At 34.5% G+C, this 23,028-nt stretch overlaps 1 protein-coding gene across 3 annotated transcripts in view; it reads left to right on the top strand.

Moving 5' to 3' along the window:
* NCAM2 (neural cell adhesion molecule 2) overlaps positions 1–23,028 on the top strand; it is a 523,753-nt gene that overhangs the window by 294,980 nt on the left and 205,745 nt on the right. For 2 of the 3 annotated variants that reach the window (XM_043593818.1, XM_043593820.1), the window contains exons 3-5: positions 3,396–3,602; positions 6,230–6,373; positions 13,272–13,409. In XM_043593818.1, coding sequence (XP_043449753.1) covers positions 3,396–3,602; positions 6,230–6,373; positions 13,272–13,409 — 489 coding nt within the window. The remainder of the gene's footprint in view (positions 1–3,395; positions 3,603–6,229; positions 6,374–13,271; positions 13,410–23,028) is intronic. The other variant, XM_043593819.1, reaches the window with a different exon arrangement.

Raw genomic sequence — 23,028 nt, 5'->3', positions numbered from 1 at the left:
AAATGTATCCACAATATCTTAAATAAATTCATATGCTATTCCTGTATTAATAATAATATTAGGATGAATATAAATATTATAACTGAATTACCTTTATAAATATGCAATGAATAAATTAGATATGGCACACTGCATTATAGCTATACCTGAATGAAAACTTTCAGACAAAGCAAATCAAATCTGTCCTTATGAAAAGTGAATTAAAGAAAAAGATATTTAATCAGCAAAACTTTGGCAAGAATTTTATGACTATTAATCAAAAGTATCATATATCATAATACCTGTGGGAAATTATATGGACCTCCTTTAGTTTAATCATGCACATGCAGAATTTTTTCAGAAGACATTTAAATACTTAAGCGACAAATTCTAATTTAGCGTACTGTAGAAGTAACAAATGCACACATTGTACTTCTATTTATATTCATCAAATTCATTTTTATGCATGCAAGCCTTCATATGTAAAGTTATGAGAAATATTCACATACGGTGGCTGGGGTGGCTCAGTTGGTTAAGCGGCTGACTCTTGATTTCAGCTCAGGTCATGATCTCACAGTTCACAGGACAGAGCCCAGTGTTGGGCTCTGTGCTGAGCTTGAAGCCTGTTTAGAATTCTCTCTCTCCCCCGCTCCCTCTGCTCCTACCCCATTTGTGCTCTTCTCTCTCCTCTCTCTCTCAAAAAAGATAGAAAGTTATAACATATTTATAAGTCATATATAATACATTATAATATATATTACATTATAGTATGTATATATAATATCACATCTTATGAAAAACTAGGAGGGCATGATTCTTCATATTTTGCCTTCCTAAAGGTCTAACTAAATTGATAGGTCTGTTGATACATATTTTTGCATATTGACAAGTAGAAAGGAAGACAGCAAGTGAGATATTGGTTCAATATCACTTATTATGTCAGCAGAGCTTTGGAATAAGAATGAAGATCATTGTTTTTAAATCTTATCCATATTTTATATACACAAATGCACAGATGCACATACATAGCTCGATTGTGTAACATATTCACAGAATAAATAGTCTAAAAATTAAGTTTGAAAATGACATTGTATTATTTTCTTAGATTCATTATATATGACATATATATAATATATATGTTATTTATGTTATATATATATATATGTTATGCACTACAAAATGTTATTACATCTGTAGGTATTACATAAGGTCAAAGTAAGGAATAATTTAAAAGAATGAATTAACATCATTCAATGGTACTACGTTTTGCTCTTAAAATAAGGCAAAATAATTAAACATCTTTTTTCCTTTTATACAAAGATGTATAACCAAGAGCCATATTGTTATTGTGGAAGCAGTCTTATATATGTTAAATACACAATAGTGAAACAAGAATCTAAAAATAAAGATGCTAGAAACACTTGCAACCCTTCTATATATATATATATATATATATATATATATATATATATATATAAGCATTCCGGTTTGCAAATATATATATATAATATTTACAAAATATATATATAATATATTTTATTACAAGGTTGAGTAAGTTGATATGACTCTAAAGTTTCCTGACACTAGAACATAGACATCTAAATTCAGTAAAACAAATGTCTTAAATTTACACTAAAAGGGAGTCAGACATTCAGAGAGCTAAATAAGATTATGTCATAAATAGAAAATGAATTTGTACTCCACATTTTTAAGAAAATAAAAACTGTAATGTTATTTATTAGTATATCCAGTAGTCCAGGCTTAATAAAAAATATGAAAAGTTTTAATGGAAATTATTTATTAGAGATGTCATCAAAAGAGAATCATGATAGGGTGCCTGGGTGGTCCAGTCAGTTAAGCGTCTGACTTCGGCTCAGGTCATGATCTCATGGCCTGTGAGTTCGAGCCCCTTGTCAGGCTCTGTGCTGACAGCTCAGAGCCTGGAGCTGCTTCAGATTCTCTGTCTACTCCTCTCTCTGTCCCTCCCCTGCTTGTGCTCTGTCTCTCAAAAATTAATAAACATTAAAAAGAATTTAAAAAAAAGAGAATCATGACTGCTCTATGAAAATCCAAAATAAACTCTCCATGAGAATAAAATTTTATACCATATTATCAAGAATGAAAATATCCAAAATATTTTGCAGAATGCCCTATATAATTTACTGTATAAAATGAAAGTTTATATTGTTCAGATTTGAAATGATGTTCATTTAAATTACTCATTTGTAGTTCTTTATGGAGATGGGAATTAAAACAAATACTTCCCCTAAATGAGTTATCCCGTAACCACTGTGGTTTTATACTTCTGTCCAGAAAGATCTGAAGATAACATAACTAAGATCCATTTAATATTTAACTAAATGTTCTTTCATACTTTTTGCTCAAGCATGTCTAATTTGATATGGAAAACACAATAATTTGTTTCTAAACCCATTTCTTGGGAAAAGTATAAGAAGGAACAATGTTCTTCAAAGTGGTCCTGCAGATGTTAGCATTTCCCCTTTATGCATTTCCCCTGATACTTTTGAGTTAATAGCACGTACCGCTTCCACAAATTATCCTTCAAGTAATTAGGTGAAATACATCCTTTTGGTCAGTAAAAGCAAACTTTGGAAGTTTCAGCTTTTACGAAGAGGATAATAACCTGGATTCTGAATTGGAAAACTTAAATAAATGTTTACCTTGTAATGATTTGGTTGTAATTGCCTAGCAGTATAAGTATCATTTCAATGCATTCTAATTATCATGTGATTAAATAGTTAACAGTTTTAGATTAAAATGATGAAACTATTCATTTTAGTTGAGAAAAGAGATTAGGGTTCCATTTTAAAAATAGTCATTGGCCTTATCTGTACAAGTTTAACAACTTGGGGAATTAATTCCAAATTCAGTATTATCAAAAGGCAAAGTTGATTTTGCGTAAGATTTACATTTTTATGAGCTGTGCTTTATCGGGGAAAAAAGTACTGTCTCCTGACCCTAGCAAAGAGACTTGGGAACAGGTGAAATCATGTTAGTAATTGTGTTTCTGGTCAGATATATCTATCACATATCATTTATGTCTGACACAGTGGCCAAGGCAGTTTCATAACTTAACTGTAGTAATAGTTCATAGATTGCTATGGTAAAGTTTCAACTATCAGGGCTGAAATTCCATACTGGAAGTTTCCTATAGAACTTTTGGGTTTTGCTTACGCAAACAGGGCTGAATTCTCAACATTGGATAAATAAGGATGAACATGTGTGCTAACATTTGTGTTTACTTTCAATTTTGTAAGATTTTGAGACTTCCAGCCTTCTCTTATTTACATTTTTTTTCTAAATTGTTAAAAGTTGTTACATAATAGTAAATGTCAATGCCAAAACAAACACTTGAGACATATTTTCAAACATTTCTTTTCCATGGCTCTCTGCAGCAATTGGTGAACCTGAGAGTATAGATTGGTATAATCCTCAAGGGGAGAAGATAATTTCAACACAGAGGGTAGCAGTGCAAAAGGAAGGTGTTAGATCACGATTAACCATCTACAACGCAAATATAGAGGATGCAGGGATATATCGTTGTCAAGCAACAGATGCCAAAGGACAGACACAAGAAGCTACAGTTGTATTGGAAATTTACCGTAAGTTATGCATTTATTAGTTAATTGAATTTGTGGTTGTATAAAAACTTGAACATAATGCATTTAGTAAAAATTAACACCCATTAATAACTATGTGCTAGATAATGTTGTAAAACCATTGCAAGTATCAGTTTATTTATATTTTGCCATGGTGCATCTCTAAAATGGAATCGATAATAGGAAATAGTTTATTATAAATATAGATGGAGCCAATTCTCTTGGTAAAATAATAGAGATGAAAATGTTTTCATGTTCTCCAGCCATTAAAAATCTATCGGGTAAATAGAAAACAGTAGATTATTTAGTGTTAGGAAATTTATCAGAAGTAGTTTTTCACTCTAAAATAAAAGGTCAGGATTAGAACAAATGACATTACGTATATGATAGCAGTGACCAGTCTAGAATGAGAATTGAGGGTCAGTGAACAGGAGTAGACACAGAAAAGCTGGAAATTCATCTAGTGGAGAATAATATCTAGCTGGATTCTTCACCAACAGAATTTTCTTTAAGATGATTTTCCATATTTACACTTGATTTTAAGAATTAAGATTGACAGTTTTCTATATTCCTTCCCCTTTCTTACATATAGGAATCATATTTTTTTAATATGTAATTTATTGTCAAATTGGCTTCCATACAACACCCAGTGCTCATCCCAACAGGTGCCCTCCTCAATACCCATAACCCACCCTCTCCTCCCTCCCACCCCTCCCATCAACCCTCAGTTTGTTCTCAGTTTTTAAGAGTGTCTTATGTTTTGGCTCCCTCCTTCTCTAACCTTTTTTTTTTCCTTTCCCTTCCCCATGGTTTTCTGTTAAGTTTCTCAGGCCACATAAGAGTGAAAACATATGGTATCTGTCTTTCTCTGTATGACTTATTTCACTTAGCATAACACTCTCCAGTTCCATCCACATTGCTACAAAAGGCCATGTTTCATTCTTTCTCATTACCATGTAGTATTCCATTGTGTATATAAACCACAATTTCTTTATCCATTCATCAGTTGGTGGACATTTAGGAATCATGTTTAAGAATACTATGAATGAAGCCTGTTGACTCCTTAGGGGTGAAACCAGGCTGTATCACTTAATTTTGTGGCCTTGAGCAATTGCCTAACCTCTCTGTCTTCAGTTTCATCATCTATAAAATGGAATAATAGGGGCGCCTGGGTGGCTTGGTCGGTTAAGCGTCCGACTTCAGCTCAGGTCATGATCTCACGGTCCGTGAGTTCGAGCCCCGCGTCGGGCTCTGTGCTGACAGCTCAGAGCCTGGAGCCTGTTTCAGATTCTGTGTCTCCCTCTCTCTGTGACCCTCCCCTGTTCATGCTCTGTCTCTCTCTGTCTCAAAAATGAATAAATGTTAAAAAAATTAAAAAAAAATAAAATGGAATAATAGTAGTATCTACCTCTTACATAGAATTGTTTTGAGCACTACATTAATTAATATTGTATAAAGTCCTTAGAAAAATGCCTCACAATTCATATGTGATAGTATTTTTACCACATATTAATGAAAAATATGTGAAAAATTACAAATTTTTGAAATAATAACTCATAAGGCACCCCCTCCCTACAGCTTTATTGTTATTATTATTTGGGAGATACGACATGAGAAAAAAAGGCAAAGTCTTCCCATGCTATGACTTCCTTTTTGATGTGCAGGGCAATTTTGGGGGATAGTATTGTCCTCATTTTTCCTGATTTAGACTCCCCCCACTCCTTTTAGTTTCTAAGCTCCTTAAGAAAAGGTAATATATTTGTTTATGTGATTCCTACTGCACCTATTTGATAAGTAGAAAAAATTAAATTGAAGCTATCATTTCATGGACATAATATTTTGAAAGATTTTTTATTACTTTGAATGATGCAAAAGAAGGTGGCTGGTGTTTTGTTTGTATACTAAAGAAATGACTTTTTTTTCCTGGCAAGAACAATGAATAACTTTTGTGAAAATTTCTCAACAAGCATAAATATCCATGTTCATTCATTCATTCAACACACTTACTGGGTATCTACTACATAACAGACAATATTCTAAGTCCTAAGGAGTAGTAACTAAAACAGAAAATGTCACTGGCTACTTGGTACTTATATTTTAGTGAGCGGAGAAACACAACCAATGAATGAGCTTAGAAAAATACGTGAATGCTAGATATCCATGCTGTAGAATTCTATAGTGAAGGAAATAAGGGGTAAAGAGAGGAGTTGAATGGGGAAGGGAGATGGTTATTTTACTTGTGAAGGTGCAGCAGAAATCTGAAGGGATTCAAAGAAGCACAGATGGCCAAGGATGAGAACAAACCTGGAGTGTTCAAGGAATTGCAAAGAAGACAGTTAGTCTGGATCACAGGGACTTGGAAAAGAGAGAAGATACTGGGATTGGAGTTGGGGAGCTGACTCCAGTTCACATAGGACCTAGTCTGGCATCGCGAGGACTTTGACCTTTCTTCTCGGTGAGATGGGAAGCTCTCGAGTAGAGGAATCACATTATCTGGAATCAGGTTTTAAAAGATCTAGCGTTAACTAATGATTTTATTGCAGCATCAATCCACACACAGATTTTGGAATATTTTGTTGGGAGAAGTGAGCAATAATACTTTTACGGTTTGTTTTACTTTCTTGATGCAGAAAAACTCACTTTCAGAGAAGTGGTATCTCCTCAAGAATTCAAACAAGGGGAGGATGCAGAAGTGGTTTGCCGAGTTAGCAGCTCACCTGCCCCTGCTGTCAGCTGGTTGTATCATAATGAGGAAGTCACCGCTATTTCCGACAGTTAGTATTTTGGTAACTCCCTAAATTATATGTTCTAATAATATTGCAATTTTTAAAGAGACTGAATCTACCTGACTGAATAGAGAAATTTTATTTTTTTTGATCTCAAGTATCAAACGGTTTTGAGAACCTTCCAGCTCTAAAGTAGGTATTGGCAAACCATGGGTCTTGGGCCACAGTCAGCCTCTCTGCTGTTTTTGTATGGTGTCATGGGATTACAGCCAATCCTGACCATTACACAGTTTGCATGGCTGCTTTGGGGACAGGGTTGAACAGCTGTGATACAGATGATGTGGCCTACAAAGTCTACGATACTTATCACTTGCAGATTTACAGAAAAAGTTTGCTTACCCCTATCCTATTCAAGAAAAACTTAATAAAAACTGTAGAAGGGTAATAAGTAAATGAAAAAATTAATCCTGATGCATTCAAATTCTATATATTACAGTTTATACATGATCCCATGGGCTACTCTGTAATCTTAAAATAATAACCATATGAATCCTATTTATTATTCTGGCACTGTTCTCTCAAAGACACCTACATGTTCTAAATATTATGGTATGATGCATATGGATAATAGACAGAAAAGTACATTCATTCAAATTGTCTTCATAATTTTGATTCAGACTGAGCTAAAATTCCAGAATAATATGACATCTGAAATTGAAAGCATAATTTGCTTACATTATGCTATTTTACCATTGTGCATTGGGAGCATTTTCAATTTAGAATATTTTTCAATGCACCTGCATTGCAGAGAGATACGAAATAATTGAATCTTTTTAAATACTTTCCATCTTGGATGATTCCGTTGTGTGTTTCTAAGAGATAAAACTTTTATAGCATAAAGGAGAGAAAGCAGATAGTATCTATTTTTGAGTATGTACAGAGAATGTATCATAATCATGTTTAATAGTCTTTTTTTAATTTTGAGATAATTTTTCTGGTCTTGGCATTTTCAGTGCTTGTCAGTTATCGACTAACTCTCTTTTTCTGTATTATAATAGGTGAGAAATGGTACTTTATTTCCTCTTATTTTATTTTAGGACGACTGCTTTATATTTTATTAACATATCACATGAGTACATTGTATAATGTATTTTCAGCTATTTTACCGTCAATAATAAAGAAAAGGCAGTTCTTGTATAGAAGTTAAATGACAATGTCTAAACATTTTCACATTGCCTCATCTTAGGCTTCAAGTGTACATCTGGTTTATTGTAAACCGTAATTACAAGAAGGTTTTGAAATGAATTATAGTTTTTATTTTTTTATTTTTATTTTTTTAACGTTTATTTATTTTTGAGACAGAGAGAGACAGAGCATGAACGGGGGAGGGTCAGAGAGGGGGAGACACAGAATCTGAAACAGGCTCCAGGCTCTGAGCTGTCAGCACAGAGCCCGACGCGGGACTGGAACTCACGGACCGCGAGATCATGACCTGAGCCGAAGTTGGCCGCTTAACCGACTGAGCCACCCAGGTGCCCCTGAATTATAGTTTTTAAAAGGCACATGGAACAAAAGCCTCAAAGCCAGGACTTATAGTCCAGTGTGATGGTGTTAGAGGAGCACTGCTTCTCTGCCACAACTCACACACTTTTCTCCAGTATGCAGGGACGGACGTATTTGAAGGTAGAATTCAATTATGGCTCTACTCCTTGGCCGTGATGCTTTGAATAACTTTTCTAACTGTTCTCTAATTCAGATTCTGTATGTGTAAACAGTGGGTTATTATCTCTATTTTAAACAGTGCTTGTGAGTTTCAAATAAGACTTTAGGCATATAATAAATATTTGTTAAATGAATGAATAAAATTTTTGTGTGTATATCAGGTTCTCAGCAAAATGACATTGATCTTTCTCCTTCCTTCTCATTGAGTTTTTAAATGTTGAGAAGAAGTTTTACCAAAATTATAGACACTCAGGTTTTATCTAGAATAAAAAAAATCCCATGTAAGTGAAGGGACTAGTCTAGAGTAAGCATGAAACCTAGTTCTGAATTGCATGGCAAGCAAAGAAAAGAAATGACATCTTTTTTTTTTTCTTTTTAATTCTAAGACATAAAGGAATTAGGTGAATTGTGAGGAAGGGCAAGCTTTTCTAACCTTTTAATATCAGAGGAACCTGCCACGTAGTTTATTGTTGGACAGCTTGTACATTCATAATGAATTTACAAGAAGTAATATTCTTCTTCTGATTATACCTTGTATGATCCCTTTATTAAAGCTGATGGAATAAGATTAGGTTTATAGGGGCGCCTGGGTGGCTCAGTCGGTTGAGCGTCTGACTTAGGCTCAGGTCATGATCTTATGGCTCGTGAGTTCGTGCCCTGTGTTGGGCTCTGTGCTGACAGCTCAGAGCCTGGAGCCTGTTCCCGATTCTGTGTCTCCCTCTCTCTCTGCACCTAACCCACTCGCATTCTGTCTCTGTCTCTCTCAAAAATAAAGAAACATTAAAAAAAAATTTTTTAAAGATTAGGTTTATAACCTTGAAAGGAACATATAAGGGGATTTAGAAGAATATGGTGTATCCAGGTAACTTTCTGAAGCCTTAATGTGGTGTGTGAGTAAAGTTTGCAGGCTCTAGATGAAATAATGAAGGCTTGGAAATGTCCATCTCATTAGCCATGCTTTTGGTAGCAGCTGTATGGCAGGTATTCTTAATTAAAATTCCAACAAAATATTCTGAGTGGAGGTCCTTTCCATGCTACTTGCTGAAAATAACCCATCTGCTAAATAACCTAAGCATTTAGGAAGTAAAGGTGGCATTTTGTTACAAAAGTTGAAAATCCTGACTTTTAGGATCCCTCAATGGAGGGATATGATATCGCAGATGCCTGTTTCAACCTCAGCCAGTTTGAAAGTTATTTCTAAAATATTCTAAGTGCTTTGATCATTGCCAAATGATTGCATCAAAAACTGTGGATAAAATCATCTTGTTCAATATTTTTTATGTAATCTTCCTCCAGTATAGAAATTCATTCAATTTTGAACTAGTTGTTGAAAACCTACTATGTGCCATCTAGCATGCTAGATGGTTGTTATTCATAGTTAACTCGATAAACAAGTCCACTGCCTTCAAATGCTAATAATCTAGTAGAAAAGATTAATAGAGAAATCAGTGAAAACAAAGTATGTTGAAGTCTATGAGAAGGAAAGTGTAATGATAGAAGATAATAAAGAAAGAATACCTCAACTAGTTAGGGCAGAGGTGGGAGTCCAAGATGCCTGCTGAATAGAGAAGTAACACTTAAGTGGTGGGGACTTGTCAGGAGGGAGATCATCTGCAGTGGCCTGGAGGTGAAAAATACCATGAATGGTGCTCTAGAACCTGGAATAAGTTTATTATAATGAAAATTTATGAATAAGTGCAACTGGAATACTTATACTAATAGATAAATATAAACTAGGGTTGGTCATAAAGAACTAATAAGATAGGAGACTGAAAAGGAAGGTTGAGCTGAGTCATAATGACCCTGACATCTCTGCTAAGGAATTTATCCAAAAGCAACATCACTAAAGCATTTTAATCAGAGCAGTAACATGACCTGATATGAATTTGGGAAGGATATTAGTGCTTCAGTGAGAAGAATGAGTTGGATGGTAGTCAAAGCAAAACTCTAGGCATTGATAACAGTTCAAACCCTAATGAAATAATTGCTGAAGGAGAAGGAGATTTAGACGAAGTAATGATAAAGGGGGAAGTGACAGGACATGGGATTTAATTGGATATGTAGATGGCGGGAGATGGAGAAGTCAAGGATAATTCAAGGAATTGGACTCGGGCAAATAGTTCAATGTACAGATATGCTAAGACAGAACTGGAGAGACCATATGAGAAATTTGAGGTGGAGATAGTACAGTGAATTTTAAGTTTGCTGAGATTAAAGTATTTCTAACCCTTTTAAGTAGGTACATCTGCTATACTGTTACAGACTTTTCTAATTCAGGTAATGGTCTTGTCTGAAGAAAAATTGTGAGACTCAAAATATAGATGGTAATTGAAGCCATAAGAGTAGATGAGACATATCATCAGTGGCTGGGGAATGAGAACAAAAGAGGGCTAGAAAATAATCTGCCTAAAGAAGCATAAAGCAGATCACTTACTGAGTATTACATTTTTTCATTTATTTTTTAATGCAATAATGAAATTAAAAAAAACACGAAAGTTCTGTATAATTGAGAGAAGCTAATAACCTCTAATAGTCAAATAGTCCTAATATCCATAGTTATGTGTAATTGATTGAAGCAGTGCTTTCTTCAAGTGTTTTCTACAAGCACATATTCATGATGTACTTCAGTTTGATAGTTCACTATATCATTCCATGGACTTGACACCCATATCTACAATTTGACATGCAATTTTCACATGGTTTGTTTTCTGTATGTAAACATTGGGATGTATTTACATTTAGCAGGTAACTACTATTTTTCTAATGTTCTAATAACTTCTCTCAGACAGTAGAAATACTATATTAAAATGGCCATTTGATTAAAAGTTTACAATTAGAAGAAAGATTGATTTATTCCTATCAAAATATGTATTATAGACATTCAAGTCATTTTCCTTTTTATATCAAATATTGCCTTCCTGATTAAAATAATTCTTCTGCTTACTAATTTTGTAACTAAGTATCCTATAAGTGTTAAAGAACATTATAGTTAAAGGATAATACATATTTTAGTAATTTAAAAATACTACAATAATCAAGGTATAATTATGGGCATCCCTAAGTTTGAACTATTACAATTTATAATTGCTTCTCATTCTAATTACCAGCCACATGCTCAAGTAGAGGCTCTTTTAATGGACTTTGAAACGTTCTTAATTTTTAGGCGTTCTGAGTTATTCCAGGACTTCTTGTGAGTTAAACTTTAAAATTTCTTGAGGATTCTTTTTCTCCAGGCTTTTCTTAGAGAAAAGGAAAATTTACCAGGGAAAGCGTATGTATAAAAATTTGTGTCTCTCTTCTTTGGGTCAACCTAAAGAAGAAATAAATATTATGGGAAAGTTTGTATAGTAGTCCCTCCATGTCCACAGGAGATATAGTTCAAGACTCTCCAGTGGCTACCAGAAGTACCAAACCCTGTATATACTTTTTGTCTAAAAAAATGTGCTTATGATAAAGTTTAATTTATAAATTAAGCATTTAACTTATAAATTAAGAGATTAACAGCACTTACTAATAATGAAATAGAACAATTATAACAATTTTATTGTAATAAAAGTTATGTGAATATGGCCACTCTCTAAAAATAGCTTATTGTACTGTACTCACCCTTTTTCCTTTGATGAGGCAATATGACACAATGCCTACATGATGGGATGCAATGAGGTGAATGACATAGGCATTGTGATATAGTTCTGGTAAGATGTCATAAGGAGGATCATCTGCTTCCGGGCCACGGTTGACTGAAGGTAAATGAAACTGCAGAAGGCAAAGCCATAAATAAGGGGGACTATTGTCCTTCCTGAGCTGAAATCATGTGTCTCTTGCTTTACAATCAATATTTTCTATTTCCGGGGGCCTCTGAATCTACCTATTAACGCTCTTTATTATCTCTTCCTTACCTGTATTAAGCGCAGTCTTCTCATATTCTGATCACTCTCCTGTTTGTATTTGTAGTCCAAACTAGAATTGATACGGCATTAAGAAATTGTATTAAGGAATCACTATGGCAAATGAATCCCAAATCTGAATCGAACCCAAAACAACATAATATAGCAGATTATGTCCAGTCGGCAGCCCCAGCCATCCATTCAGTGATCCAAGCTGAGGGAAGCTGTACCTTTTTCTCATGCGGCTTCCATGTTTACCCTACCTGTCTATCAAGCCAGCAGATAGAGCAGTAAACATTGAAATAGGTCCAAAAAGTAACCTTTAATGGTATAACAGTAAATACCCTGGAGGAGAGCACCTTAAACTAATGCCATTTCTACTTTACCAAAAGGTACAACGGGGTTGAGGATGTCTCTCTCATATTTACCAAAGTATCTCAAATACTATGCATACCAAAAAGATGATGTTCAATGATATATTAACTGATGAAATTTAAGATATTGCTTTTACAACATGTTTCAAAATGGACTAGATGTGAGAATATTGTTTACTTGATAAGAAGAGAAAGGGTCCTAACACTGCAACAAAATTGCCATGACTAAAAAAACAGACCAGACATTATGGAAAACATGTTCAGGCTGAGATGATGCCTAGGCTAGCCAGATTATTTTAAGCAATCAACTAATGCATGCCCTCTAACAGCCTATTTTTATGTATGTTCATGTGCATACGCTCATACACAAAATGGAATCTTGAAATAAAATTAATAAAGTCTAATCTATTCATTATTAAAGTGGATTATCTTGCATTTAGAAAAAAAATTCAAATAAATTCAAGATATGGCCATTTTATATGTCCTTTATGTGACTTGAATATTACTGTATCATTTAGCTTTCTCCTAAGGGTATACAAAATTATTAGTTTAATTATTGTGTAAGGAAGGCTATTCAATCAATTTTCTAACCCTTTTCCATCCTTTAGTTGCTACATATTTGCAGTCAAAATGTCTTCATGCCTGCAATATCTAATCTCTCAGCATTGTTCTTTTGTGTATCATTTCTGCATTCAAAGTACCAAGGGGAAAATAATAGCCTAACCATTTTATGTGGAAATAAAGTCTTGAATGTATTTTAGAAAAAAAGGTGTAACAAGGCAGTGTGGAGTGGAAAAATTGAAGCCATGAAATTACATTTTACTTTCAAATTTGAATTTGTTTGTTGATGAAAAGTTTGATAGTGTCAGACAAGTGCCATATTTTAACTCTTAGCAATTTAGAACATACTGGACTCTGCTTTCAATTACTGATATCATTTCCTCCCCTTTGCTTATTTTCTAGATCGCTTTGCTATGCTAGCCAACAATAATCTGCAAATTCTCAACATCAATAAAAGTGATGAAGGTATATACAGGTGTGAAGGAAGAGTGGAAGCTAGGGGAGAAATTGACTTCCGTGATATCATCGTTATTGTTAATGGTAAGCAGAGAATAATTTGTACATATTTTATTGTTGCATTTTAGCAATATTTTTATTAAAAGGGCAACCCTGTAAATACGGCACTTTAATAACCTTTTTGATACCTGGAGGAAATCTCCCCACCTCTATGATCACATCTGTTACACTGTCTATAGTCTCACGGGCAGGATCTGCGACTTATTTAACACTGTCATCTTCTTTCACTCTTGTACTCTGTAAGGGGGTAGTTGCCTTTTGCTGGCTTTGTAGTTGTTGAAAGAATGCCAAGTGAAACATAGTAAAGTGTCATACTAGATTTGACTTTTAAATTGCATGAATCACTGGTGGCTTAAACTAATCTATTTAACAGTTTTGTAGGTTTTCTCAAATTTAAATTTAATAATTGAATCCACAAGGAGATTAATAACTAAGTTTATGGCATCACGATGACATCTCTTCTTCCAAATTTGGCTTCTCCTGCTGTATTTTCTGCCTGTGTTAACATGACATTCTATGAGCCCAGAAGATATATTAATGTTATCCTCCTAGTGCCTCCATTTTGATGATCTAATCTATAGTTGACATATGCAACACACTTTTTAACATCTCTCAAATATATTCTACCATGATGCCCTCCATAAGAGTGCTGCCCTTTCAAATTGCTTTTCTTCTTTTTCTTGAATTGCTACAAGCTGTTTCCTCTTCTCTCAGTCCCATAATTCAACTTCTTCTCCATCCAACCTTTCACCACTTAAAATTGTCAATGCTTCCTGTTAACTTTGAGACAAAATTAAAACCACTTTTCATGGCATTGGATTTCTTTTATGGTCACCAACCCCTCTTCCCTAACATTCATTCATGAGCAGCCCATGCCTCAGCCATATGGAAATATTAGTAGTAACACTGCATAAAATGCACTTTTGGTTTTTCTTCTGTTTTAAAATAAAAAGTTAGTGGTACCTATAATCCCACAGGGTTCTATAAGCAGAATGTCATTTGTTGTTTCTGGGATAGACAAAATCTAAAATTAAGGAGTTAGCCACACATTTCCTATGAGTTGGGGCTGGGACAGGGAGGAATAAATCTGTGTCTTCTACATCCTTTCCCCATCCCACCACGAGCTAGCTCTCCAGTTCTTTAAGACTGGAGAACACTAGGAATCTCATATACCTCTGAAAGAGTTCACTGGTCTTTCCTTTTCTGCAATAAAGGCAGTTGAACCACAAAGTTCATGCTGAAAGACAAAGAGAATATTAAAACACTGCTATCTTTTTCTCTCCTTCTCCAAGTCTATAATTAATTGGGATTTGTGGATAATATAATGGAATAGAATAGGTGTTATGACAGGGAAGCTAGACAGGCTCGTAGAAATTGCACATGCTCATAGAGGAGGCCAAAGTGCCAGGCCTTCAGAGGAAAAGCTTTTCTTTTTTAGAGGTGTTGAGCCTGGTATTTATGAAGAGCACTATAGTCTGGAGATTTTGACCTTCCACACAGGTGGAAGATTTCAGTGCATGAAGAATAGTTTTAAAATGGAGGTTTGTAGCTATATCTCCATCTATTTCTATTATCTATGAGTATCTCTAAACTATTTCTGTCTTTATTATATACAGTACACATACATAACTTACATTATTTAGTTTAATTATTGACTTAACTTTCTAGTGTGCTTTATTTCCAAAATAATTTTTGTTGCCATATGTAAATATATTTTGTCACAAGCAAATACTGTGTTCAGTATTCTTTTATGAAAATGGAGATTATAATATTAGTATTATATGTAAAGTTTTGGAAGAAGTATATATTTACTATTAGATGTTATATATTCATATATATGTATATATATATATATGTATATATATATGTCAAATCAAGCCCATATTTTTACACTAAAACAGTAACTCAAATATGATATAAAAAGAAATGAGGGGCACCTGAGGGGCTCAGTTGATTAAGCATCCAACTTTTGGTTTTGGCTCAGGTAATGATCTCAGGGTCCATGGGATCAAACCCCATGTTGGGCTCTGTCCTGACAGTTTGGATCCTGCTTGGAATTCTCCCTTCTCTCTCTCTGCCCCTCCCTTCTCTCTCGCGCGCGCGCTCTCAAAATAAATAAACATTAAAAAAATTTTAATAAAAAAATAAACGATATCTGGCAGGCGTAGCATATTCACCCTTTATTAACTATTTTGCTATAGTAATTTTAATACAATATGAATATTAAATTAATATTTTAAATACTTTAACACATTTATAAATGTCCTAATCTGTTTCCACACTAGTTGACCTGTGAATTTTTATATATGATTACATTTATTTTGAAGGAAGCAAGTTGTTTTCAATTAACAAAGTTTGAATCTTCGAGTCCATCATGGTAAGCGCTCAAACTGGAATATTTTGTTCTGTATATCTATTCCTATTATGCCGGGGTTCACAAGAGGATAAACACTGGATTGTGTTCTTTTGTGCCACTCAAATCAATCCTGTAGGTAGTTTTCTGTTCTGCCTGCATCCCACTGACCCTCCCAAAGGGAAATCATTCTCCTTCCACATCCCAATTTCCTCTAACAGAATCAACTACAGATCCTAATCTGACCTTTGCTCAAACACTGCTTTATCTCCCCTCATTCTAATTAGTCACCTTTCCCCTTTATGGTCAAAAACTCTCATACCTTAGAATTCCTGGCATCACTTTTCTTCAAAATAACAGTGTTCACAAAAATCAACCATCGATTTATTCGCCTTCTGGATGATACGTTTGGACCCTGTCAAGGGAATGCATTGACTAATGCCACCAGTTCATCTCTGCTTTTCTCTCACACTTTGCCTTTATTTCAGACAGAAGAGTCATTCTGCTACAGTCTTACTGACTCTTGTCCTGTTACTGGCTCCTTTTAAATGTTGAGCTCTCCTTAAAAGTATCTTCTTAATATTTCTCTCTTATAAAACCTCTTGAAGGTATTTCACTGGAAAGTTTGAGGCTGCAAAAAATAACAATAAAATAAAAGCAATAGCTTTATCCACCTTATCTTTCTTCAACTACAAATATGACCTGTTCTATGACCTTTTCCTCAACTTATATTGAGAGCCCTCTCTCTTAATTGCTACTTATTTTTTATCATGATTTGGATTTTATCCTGGACCTCCTTTCTTTGTCTCCTTCCCCCTCAAGTGCCCTGGAATCCTGACCAAAGGCTCCAGCAACTATTTATGTATATTCACTGCTTCCTTGTGAGATCTTAGCTCTGGAAAAACCTCTATTCTTTCTTTTATTTTTTGCTCCTTGAAAATTTTTCCCTCGTGTTTCTTTTCTTCCAATGCATATGCTTTTGTTTCAATAAGTAATTGAAAGATATTTTTGCTAGGTTCCTCTTTGGTACCAACAATACTAAATCTTAGGAATTTTTTTTTTTCTTAACTCCCTCTATGACTTTCTTATCATATTTCTCAGTGCCTGTGTATAGTTTTTTTGCAAACACTTTCTTTCCTCCCTTGAAGAGGTTATGTATTACTGCTCATTGACATGTGGATTGTGGCGCTTCCAGTGGGAGAGTTGTGCACCCCCACCCAACTGATGAAGCCACTTGTCCTGGCCAGTGGCACGTATAACCAAACAATATACACTATGATTGAAATTAGGCTGCAAGAAGAATGATATGGTTTTTTTTTTATCATGTTCTTTCCTTCTGACATGAAACTAGCATGACCCCAAAGAGAGACTTTTCCGTCACCTTGGATACCACAATGAAGACATGTGGAGCAGAGTCACAGCTGATCTGCAGGTGCAGACACATAACATAAATAAGAAATAGAGCACATTTTTTAAGCCCTGAATTTTAGAACCGTTGTTTATTGCAGAAAAGCAGGCAAATGCAGTGCCAGTGCCCTTTTCCTACTTAAATAAGCAAATTAAATACTATATGACCTAGGGATACTTTTTTTTTAACGTTTATTTATTTTTGGGACAGAGAGAGACAGAGCATGAACGGGGGAGGGGCAGAGAGAGAGGGAGACACAGAATCGGAAACAGGCTCCAGGCTCTGAGCCATCAGCCCAGAGCCTGACGCGGGGCTCGAACTCACGGACCGCGAGATCGTGACCTGGCTGAAGTCGGACGCTTAACCGACTGCGCCACCCAGGCGCCCCGGGATACTTCTGAAATTACTTCCCTGAGTATGCTGCAGATGTCGTATAATCCCATTTTCTTCTTCTGATGGTGATCATTTCTTGAGATTTTCTTATCACCTTATCAGACAATTGGAAATCCAACTGAAGATTTTTGACTGCAGTTTCAGTATTAATTTATATTGCACTTGTGTATTGATTCAACAGGTACGTATGAAGTGCTAGCTATGTGTTTCACACTATGTTGTGCTCAAAATACTATCGGGCTTAATGTATCATCATTTCCCTCAAGGCATTTCGAGTTTTATCTTACTAAAATAATCAACTTTACTAAAGTCCCTTATTGTTTATGGGACAGTTGGATACAAAAGCATTTACTAAAGGCAATTTTTATAGATATTCACAGACTATTTTTTAATAAGAAGGAGCACCTAATGTAGCTTAAGGGGAGACTTCCTTGGTATTTGGGATAAATCTATTGGTGCAAAAGTGCTACCTTTTAGAACAGAGAGAAAGAGAGAGACAGAAGGACAAATAGAACAGATTGTGCAAAAACAAAAGTCGTATGATGTGAAAAATACCTAATAACTGTGACTGGAATGTGATATTTTGGAGAGTGATGGTAGTGTTAGATGAGATATAGCTGGAGAGTCAGAGGGTCAGATCATAGAGGACTATGGACTCTCTTCTATGAGGCAAAGATGAACTGACATCCAAACTAGAGAGCAAGGAAATTGACGGAATGATGGAGGCAGGGAGAGGAAGTGAGTTCAAGTGAGAGATAATTGGGGCTTGTGCTAAAAGACAAAGAAATGAAGGGGAAGGTATATAATCAGGTATTATTCGGAACAGAGCCTTTGTATCACATGTATGTCACAGAGGCTAGAGCAATCAAGGGTAATTTGAAGACTTTTAGTGTGGGTTTTAGGTTTCCAGCATACTAAATGCAAACAAATGTGACCCATATAGTGAGACTTGAAATATATTTGCTGAATTTGACCGTTATGAGATTACAAGAGACATTAGGGTCAATGATATCATCTGAATAGCCTGGACAAAATTCATACTGCAGTGACTTGAAGGATAAATGTACCTTTTGCATTCATTGAAGGATGAAGGTAGCAAAGTCACAACATTTGTTACCTCAGCTTATTGGGATCAACTGTTAAATGGGAAACATCACAAGGTTGAATTAAAGAATAGAGGAAGTGGTTGGACATTTATAAGGAACATATACCTTGCACATAAAGAGGATATCTTTTATGATGAGCCTGGAGGAAATGAGTCCAAAATGAGTTAGGATGTGGGTAAATTAATTCAAAGATGGGTCTGGTTGATAATTTGAGAGAAAGCTTGCCACATGACTTCAATATTCTATTTCTAATCACCTGTCTCTCCTTGATGTACTCTGGATATTTCTGAAATATTTCTCCACAGTTTTATGTGTTTACATCTGCTCTTTATTGGATTTTCAAGTAAGCTTTCTAACATGCCTAACAAATTTTCACAAATCTTTCATCAGCTGCCTTCCTTTTATTATTATACGTTATTATATTATTACACATTTGATAAATTGGCTGTCCATCTTTTCTATAAATTCCTGTACTCTTTTTTACTATGTAATCATATTATACACCCTTCCACACACACACACACTACTATAAAAATCTCAGATACATTTCTTTAAAAGAGGATCAAAATCATTTCTCTTTTTAACACATGCCCATTCTCCTTCATCAGGTTCCTAGCACTTAGTTAAATAAAATGCTCTCTAAAACTACTCAGAAAATGTCCATATAAAAGACAGACCTAGAAATAACTTTTAAATTTAAAATATGGTCAATAGAGAGTTATTTTTATAAAATGCTCTTTTAAAGTATAATGATTCATTATTTTCTGAATCTTTTGTACATTTGTGAAGAGTGATCCACTAATTGCCAATTCAAACTTGGGATAATGGAGGCAGGAACAATGTAGAGTGAAGGGAAAATACCTAGTAGTATAATTTTAAAGCGATTGTGTCTTTAGTCTTCCTTTGAACATTACCATTAAATCAATGGTAAATGACAATGGCAGAAGATATTTGTGCAAGTACGCGTCAGAATGTACAGTGAGTGCACTTTGTTAATGCAGTGGTCCTCAGACAGTATTCCTACCCATATCTAGCCATTTCTTAAAATTAAGAAAATTGGAAAAAGTACTTTTCTTTTTATAAAAAAATGAAAAGTCAAATTTTTTTCTCTTTAAATTTTATGCAATGTTATATAACATAAAGGAAATATAACAATATAAAATACAGTGAACTAGCCTCTCGTATGTCAATAATACAATTGAATTAATCATTCAGAGCAGTTAATTATTGCAAATTATGGAATTTCTAATTTTAGCAATAATGTATAATATATAATTCAAAGAGTCAATAAATAAGCATTTGTCAAAACCAGATATTTTATGATGTTAATATTTCTATCCTTAGTGATCCAATTAAGTTTAAAAGATTAAGAGTTTGGGGCGCCTGGGTGGCTCAGTCAGTTAAGCCTCCTACTTTGGCTCAGGTCATGATCTTGCATTTTGTGGGTTGGAGCCCTACATTGGGCTCTGTGCTGACAGCTCGGAACCTGGAGCCTGCTTCACATTGTATTTCCCTCTCTTTCTGCCCCTTGGTCTCTCTCTCTCTCTCTCTCTCTCTCTCTCTCTCTCCCTGTCTCTCAAAAATAAACATTAAAAATATATAAAAAATAAATGAAAGATTAGATAACTGGGAAAATATAGAATATTTTTTCTTTTTACTTTTATCCAGCATTTAGAAATTTCCATAATATAGAAAATATGATACATATGTTAGCGGCGAGGCCTGTTCCCCAGCCTTGGCTCTTGAGTTTGGCCAAAAAGAATTCAGAGCCAAACTCTTAAGCAAGCAGGTGTTTAATAATGGGCAAAGGGAAAGTGCACTCTCAAGGTCTGAGAGCAAGCAGGTCCAGAGGTGGCGACCTCACCAGGGGTCAAGATTATCTTTTCTTGTTATGTTTGCATATGTTATGAGTCATAGGGCTGTTTCTGACTGGAGTTGCTTTCATTCATCTAAGGGACTCCTCCTACCTGTCCAAAGGGAGAGTTCGGGAGTTCTTTGTCAGAAGTATCATGGCGGCCTTCCCTAGCTGGGAGGTGGTCAAAACCGCAAAGTAAATGTATCATAATGAAGCTATAGGTTGCTGTAGGACCGTGGTTATTGGGAAGAATGCGTATGGATCCTCCGGGGTCTTCCCCAGCTATTTGGAACTTTGTTCCTGCCTTTTGCCTTTTTTATCAGTCAGAAAAAACCTGTTCCCTGTTGATATGTAGCTAACTGTGCACTCTATCAGATAGAAATATAGATAGATAGATACATAGATAGATGATAGATCAATCATCTTTGGATATCTAGAACATTTCTCTTTGCCTATCTCCTCAACATAAATAGTTGGAGTGAAAAGTTAATACAGTTTCTTACCTTTTCTTCAATCTGTATTTCTCTTTTGCCCAGAATTTCCCAGGTACACGTAAAGGGCATAATGTTATGTTATAAGGCTGTAGAAAAAACATACATTTATTTTACAACCTATTTTCAATCTCTAATTATAAGAGAAGACAAAATTATCTCATTACTTGAATCAGATCCTGGTTGTGAACTCACCCATCCCCTGGCTGGTCATGTAGAGATTGGTCTTTGAAATGTTTCTCTAACATTTGGTTAATAATGTGAACACCATCATTTGTAAAATCAACAATGAAAATTTCAAGAAATTTATAGTGGCCACAAGATACTGTAATTAAAATATTTTACATTTCATAGAATCAGTAAAGTAAAAGACACCATCTAAGTATTACCTGACATTGTGCAGATGAATGACATTGAAGACAATTAGTGTCTAAATTACATTCATGATATTCATGATTCTGTTCTTCAGAATGTGCTGCACTAAAGGATAAGTTAGGAGGCAATGCCAATATTTTATTCATACTGTAAATTACTTATGATCTGTATGTCTTGATTTTACTTTTTTTTTTAACATCATATCCTATGGCTTTCAATGAAAGTGTAGGTATCCAGAACATGTATATTTTTAATAGGGAAAATAGTTGAGAAACAGAAAGACTTCCATTTAAGTTAGATATAAATTAAACAAACACCCAGTTGTAAGTAATATTAATTCCTGTACTGATTATATTTTTAAGTACAATATGGGTTCCCCCTTTACGGAGGTACATTTAGTTTTACTAAGATTAATGAGTGTACAATCTCAATGTAAAATGAGTATTCTATCTCTTACACACACACATGGACACAAACACACACACACACCAGCCTGATTTCTATTTTCCCTATAAGACTTAGTTCAAGTATCATCTAGCAAAATTTTCTTAATTTTATCTGCCTTATTACATGACTTCCTTACCTTGAGATCTCCTAGCACTAGGTTCACCTCTATAAAATTGTCCCAAGTTCGGATATTTGAACTGACTCCCCAGATTCCAGTAGAGTATACTCATAGAAAGGTCTTATTTTAAAGGAAAGAATATGATGCAGCAAGAGGACAATAGAACAAAAGTAATATTTTATAGCATCAAGAAATACCTTAGATTTCTCGATATAGAAAGCAGTCAACAACTTTTGGAATAGTTTCTTCAGTTTTTAATTATTTTTTACAAAAATATTATTATCCCAATGACAGAAGGCATTTTATTTGATAATTATCACTGTTCACCTTTTATTCTCCTTAGGCTTAATAATCCAAATGACTTTACTATTACTGTAAAGGCATTTGCCCCTTATGCTATCAATCTCCTCGTACAATTTCATTTATCTTGCATGTATTTTAACGGTTTATTGAGTTATATATATAATAAACTGCATATTAAAATGCTATGTGTATATATGTATATATGTATGTATATATGTACATATGTATGTATATATGAATGCCATATATATGATATGAACCAATCACCACAATCAAGATAATGAATATAAGTGAATATACTCATTCCCCACAACAGTTCTCAGAATCTGTATAAAAGTAATCATGCAGCGTATACACTTCTAAGTGACTTCTTTCACTCAGCAAAATTATTTGGAGATTCATCCATGTTGTTCCATGCAATAGTATTTCATTTTTTTTTAATTGCTAAGTATCATTCAATTGTAGGAATATTTCACAATTTGCTTATCTGTTTACCCAAATGACTACTTGGGATGTTTCAAGTTTTTGTCTTACAAATAAAGCTGCTATAAACACTTGTATGTAATTCTTTGCATGGATATATGCTTTTCTTTCTCTGGGGTTAATACCTGTGAGAAGTATGGCTGGATCATACGATATGTATGTGTTTAACCTTCCTTTTATAAAATCCACCAAATTGTTTTCCAAAGGGGTTGTAGTATTTTATATTCCCAGAAGCAGTGTATTGGCCTTTCAGTTGGTCCACATTCTCAGCGAAACTTCATATGGTCAGACCTTTTATGGTTAGGTAAGTG

Source organism: Prionailurus bengalensis, chromosome C2, assembly GCF_016509475.1.
Source record: "Prionailurus bengalensis isolate Pbe53 chromosome C2, Fcat_Pben_1.1_paternal_pri, whole genome shotgun sequence".
Lineage (NCBI taxonomy): Eukaryota > Metazoa > Chordata > Mammalia > Carnivora > Felidae > Prionailurus > Prionailurus bengalensis.
The sequence above is the reverse complement of the archived record's forward strand: the minus strand, read 5'-3'. Positions and strand labels throughout refer to the sequence as shown.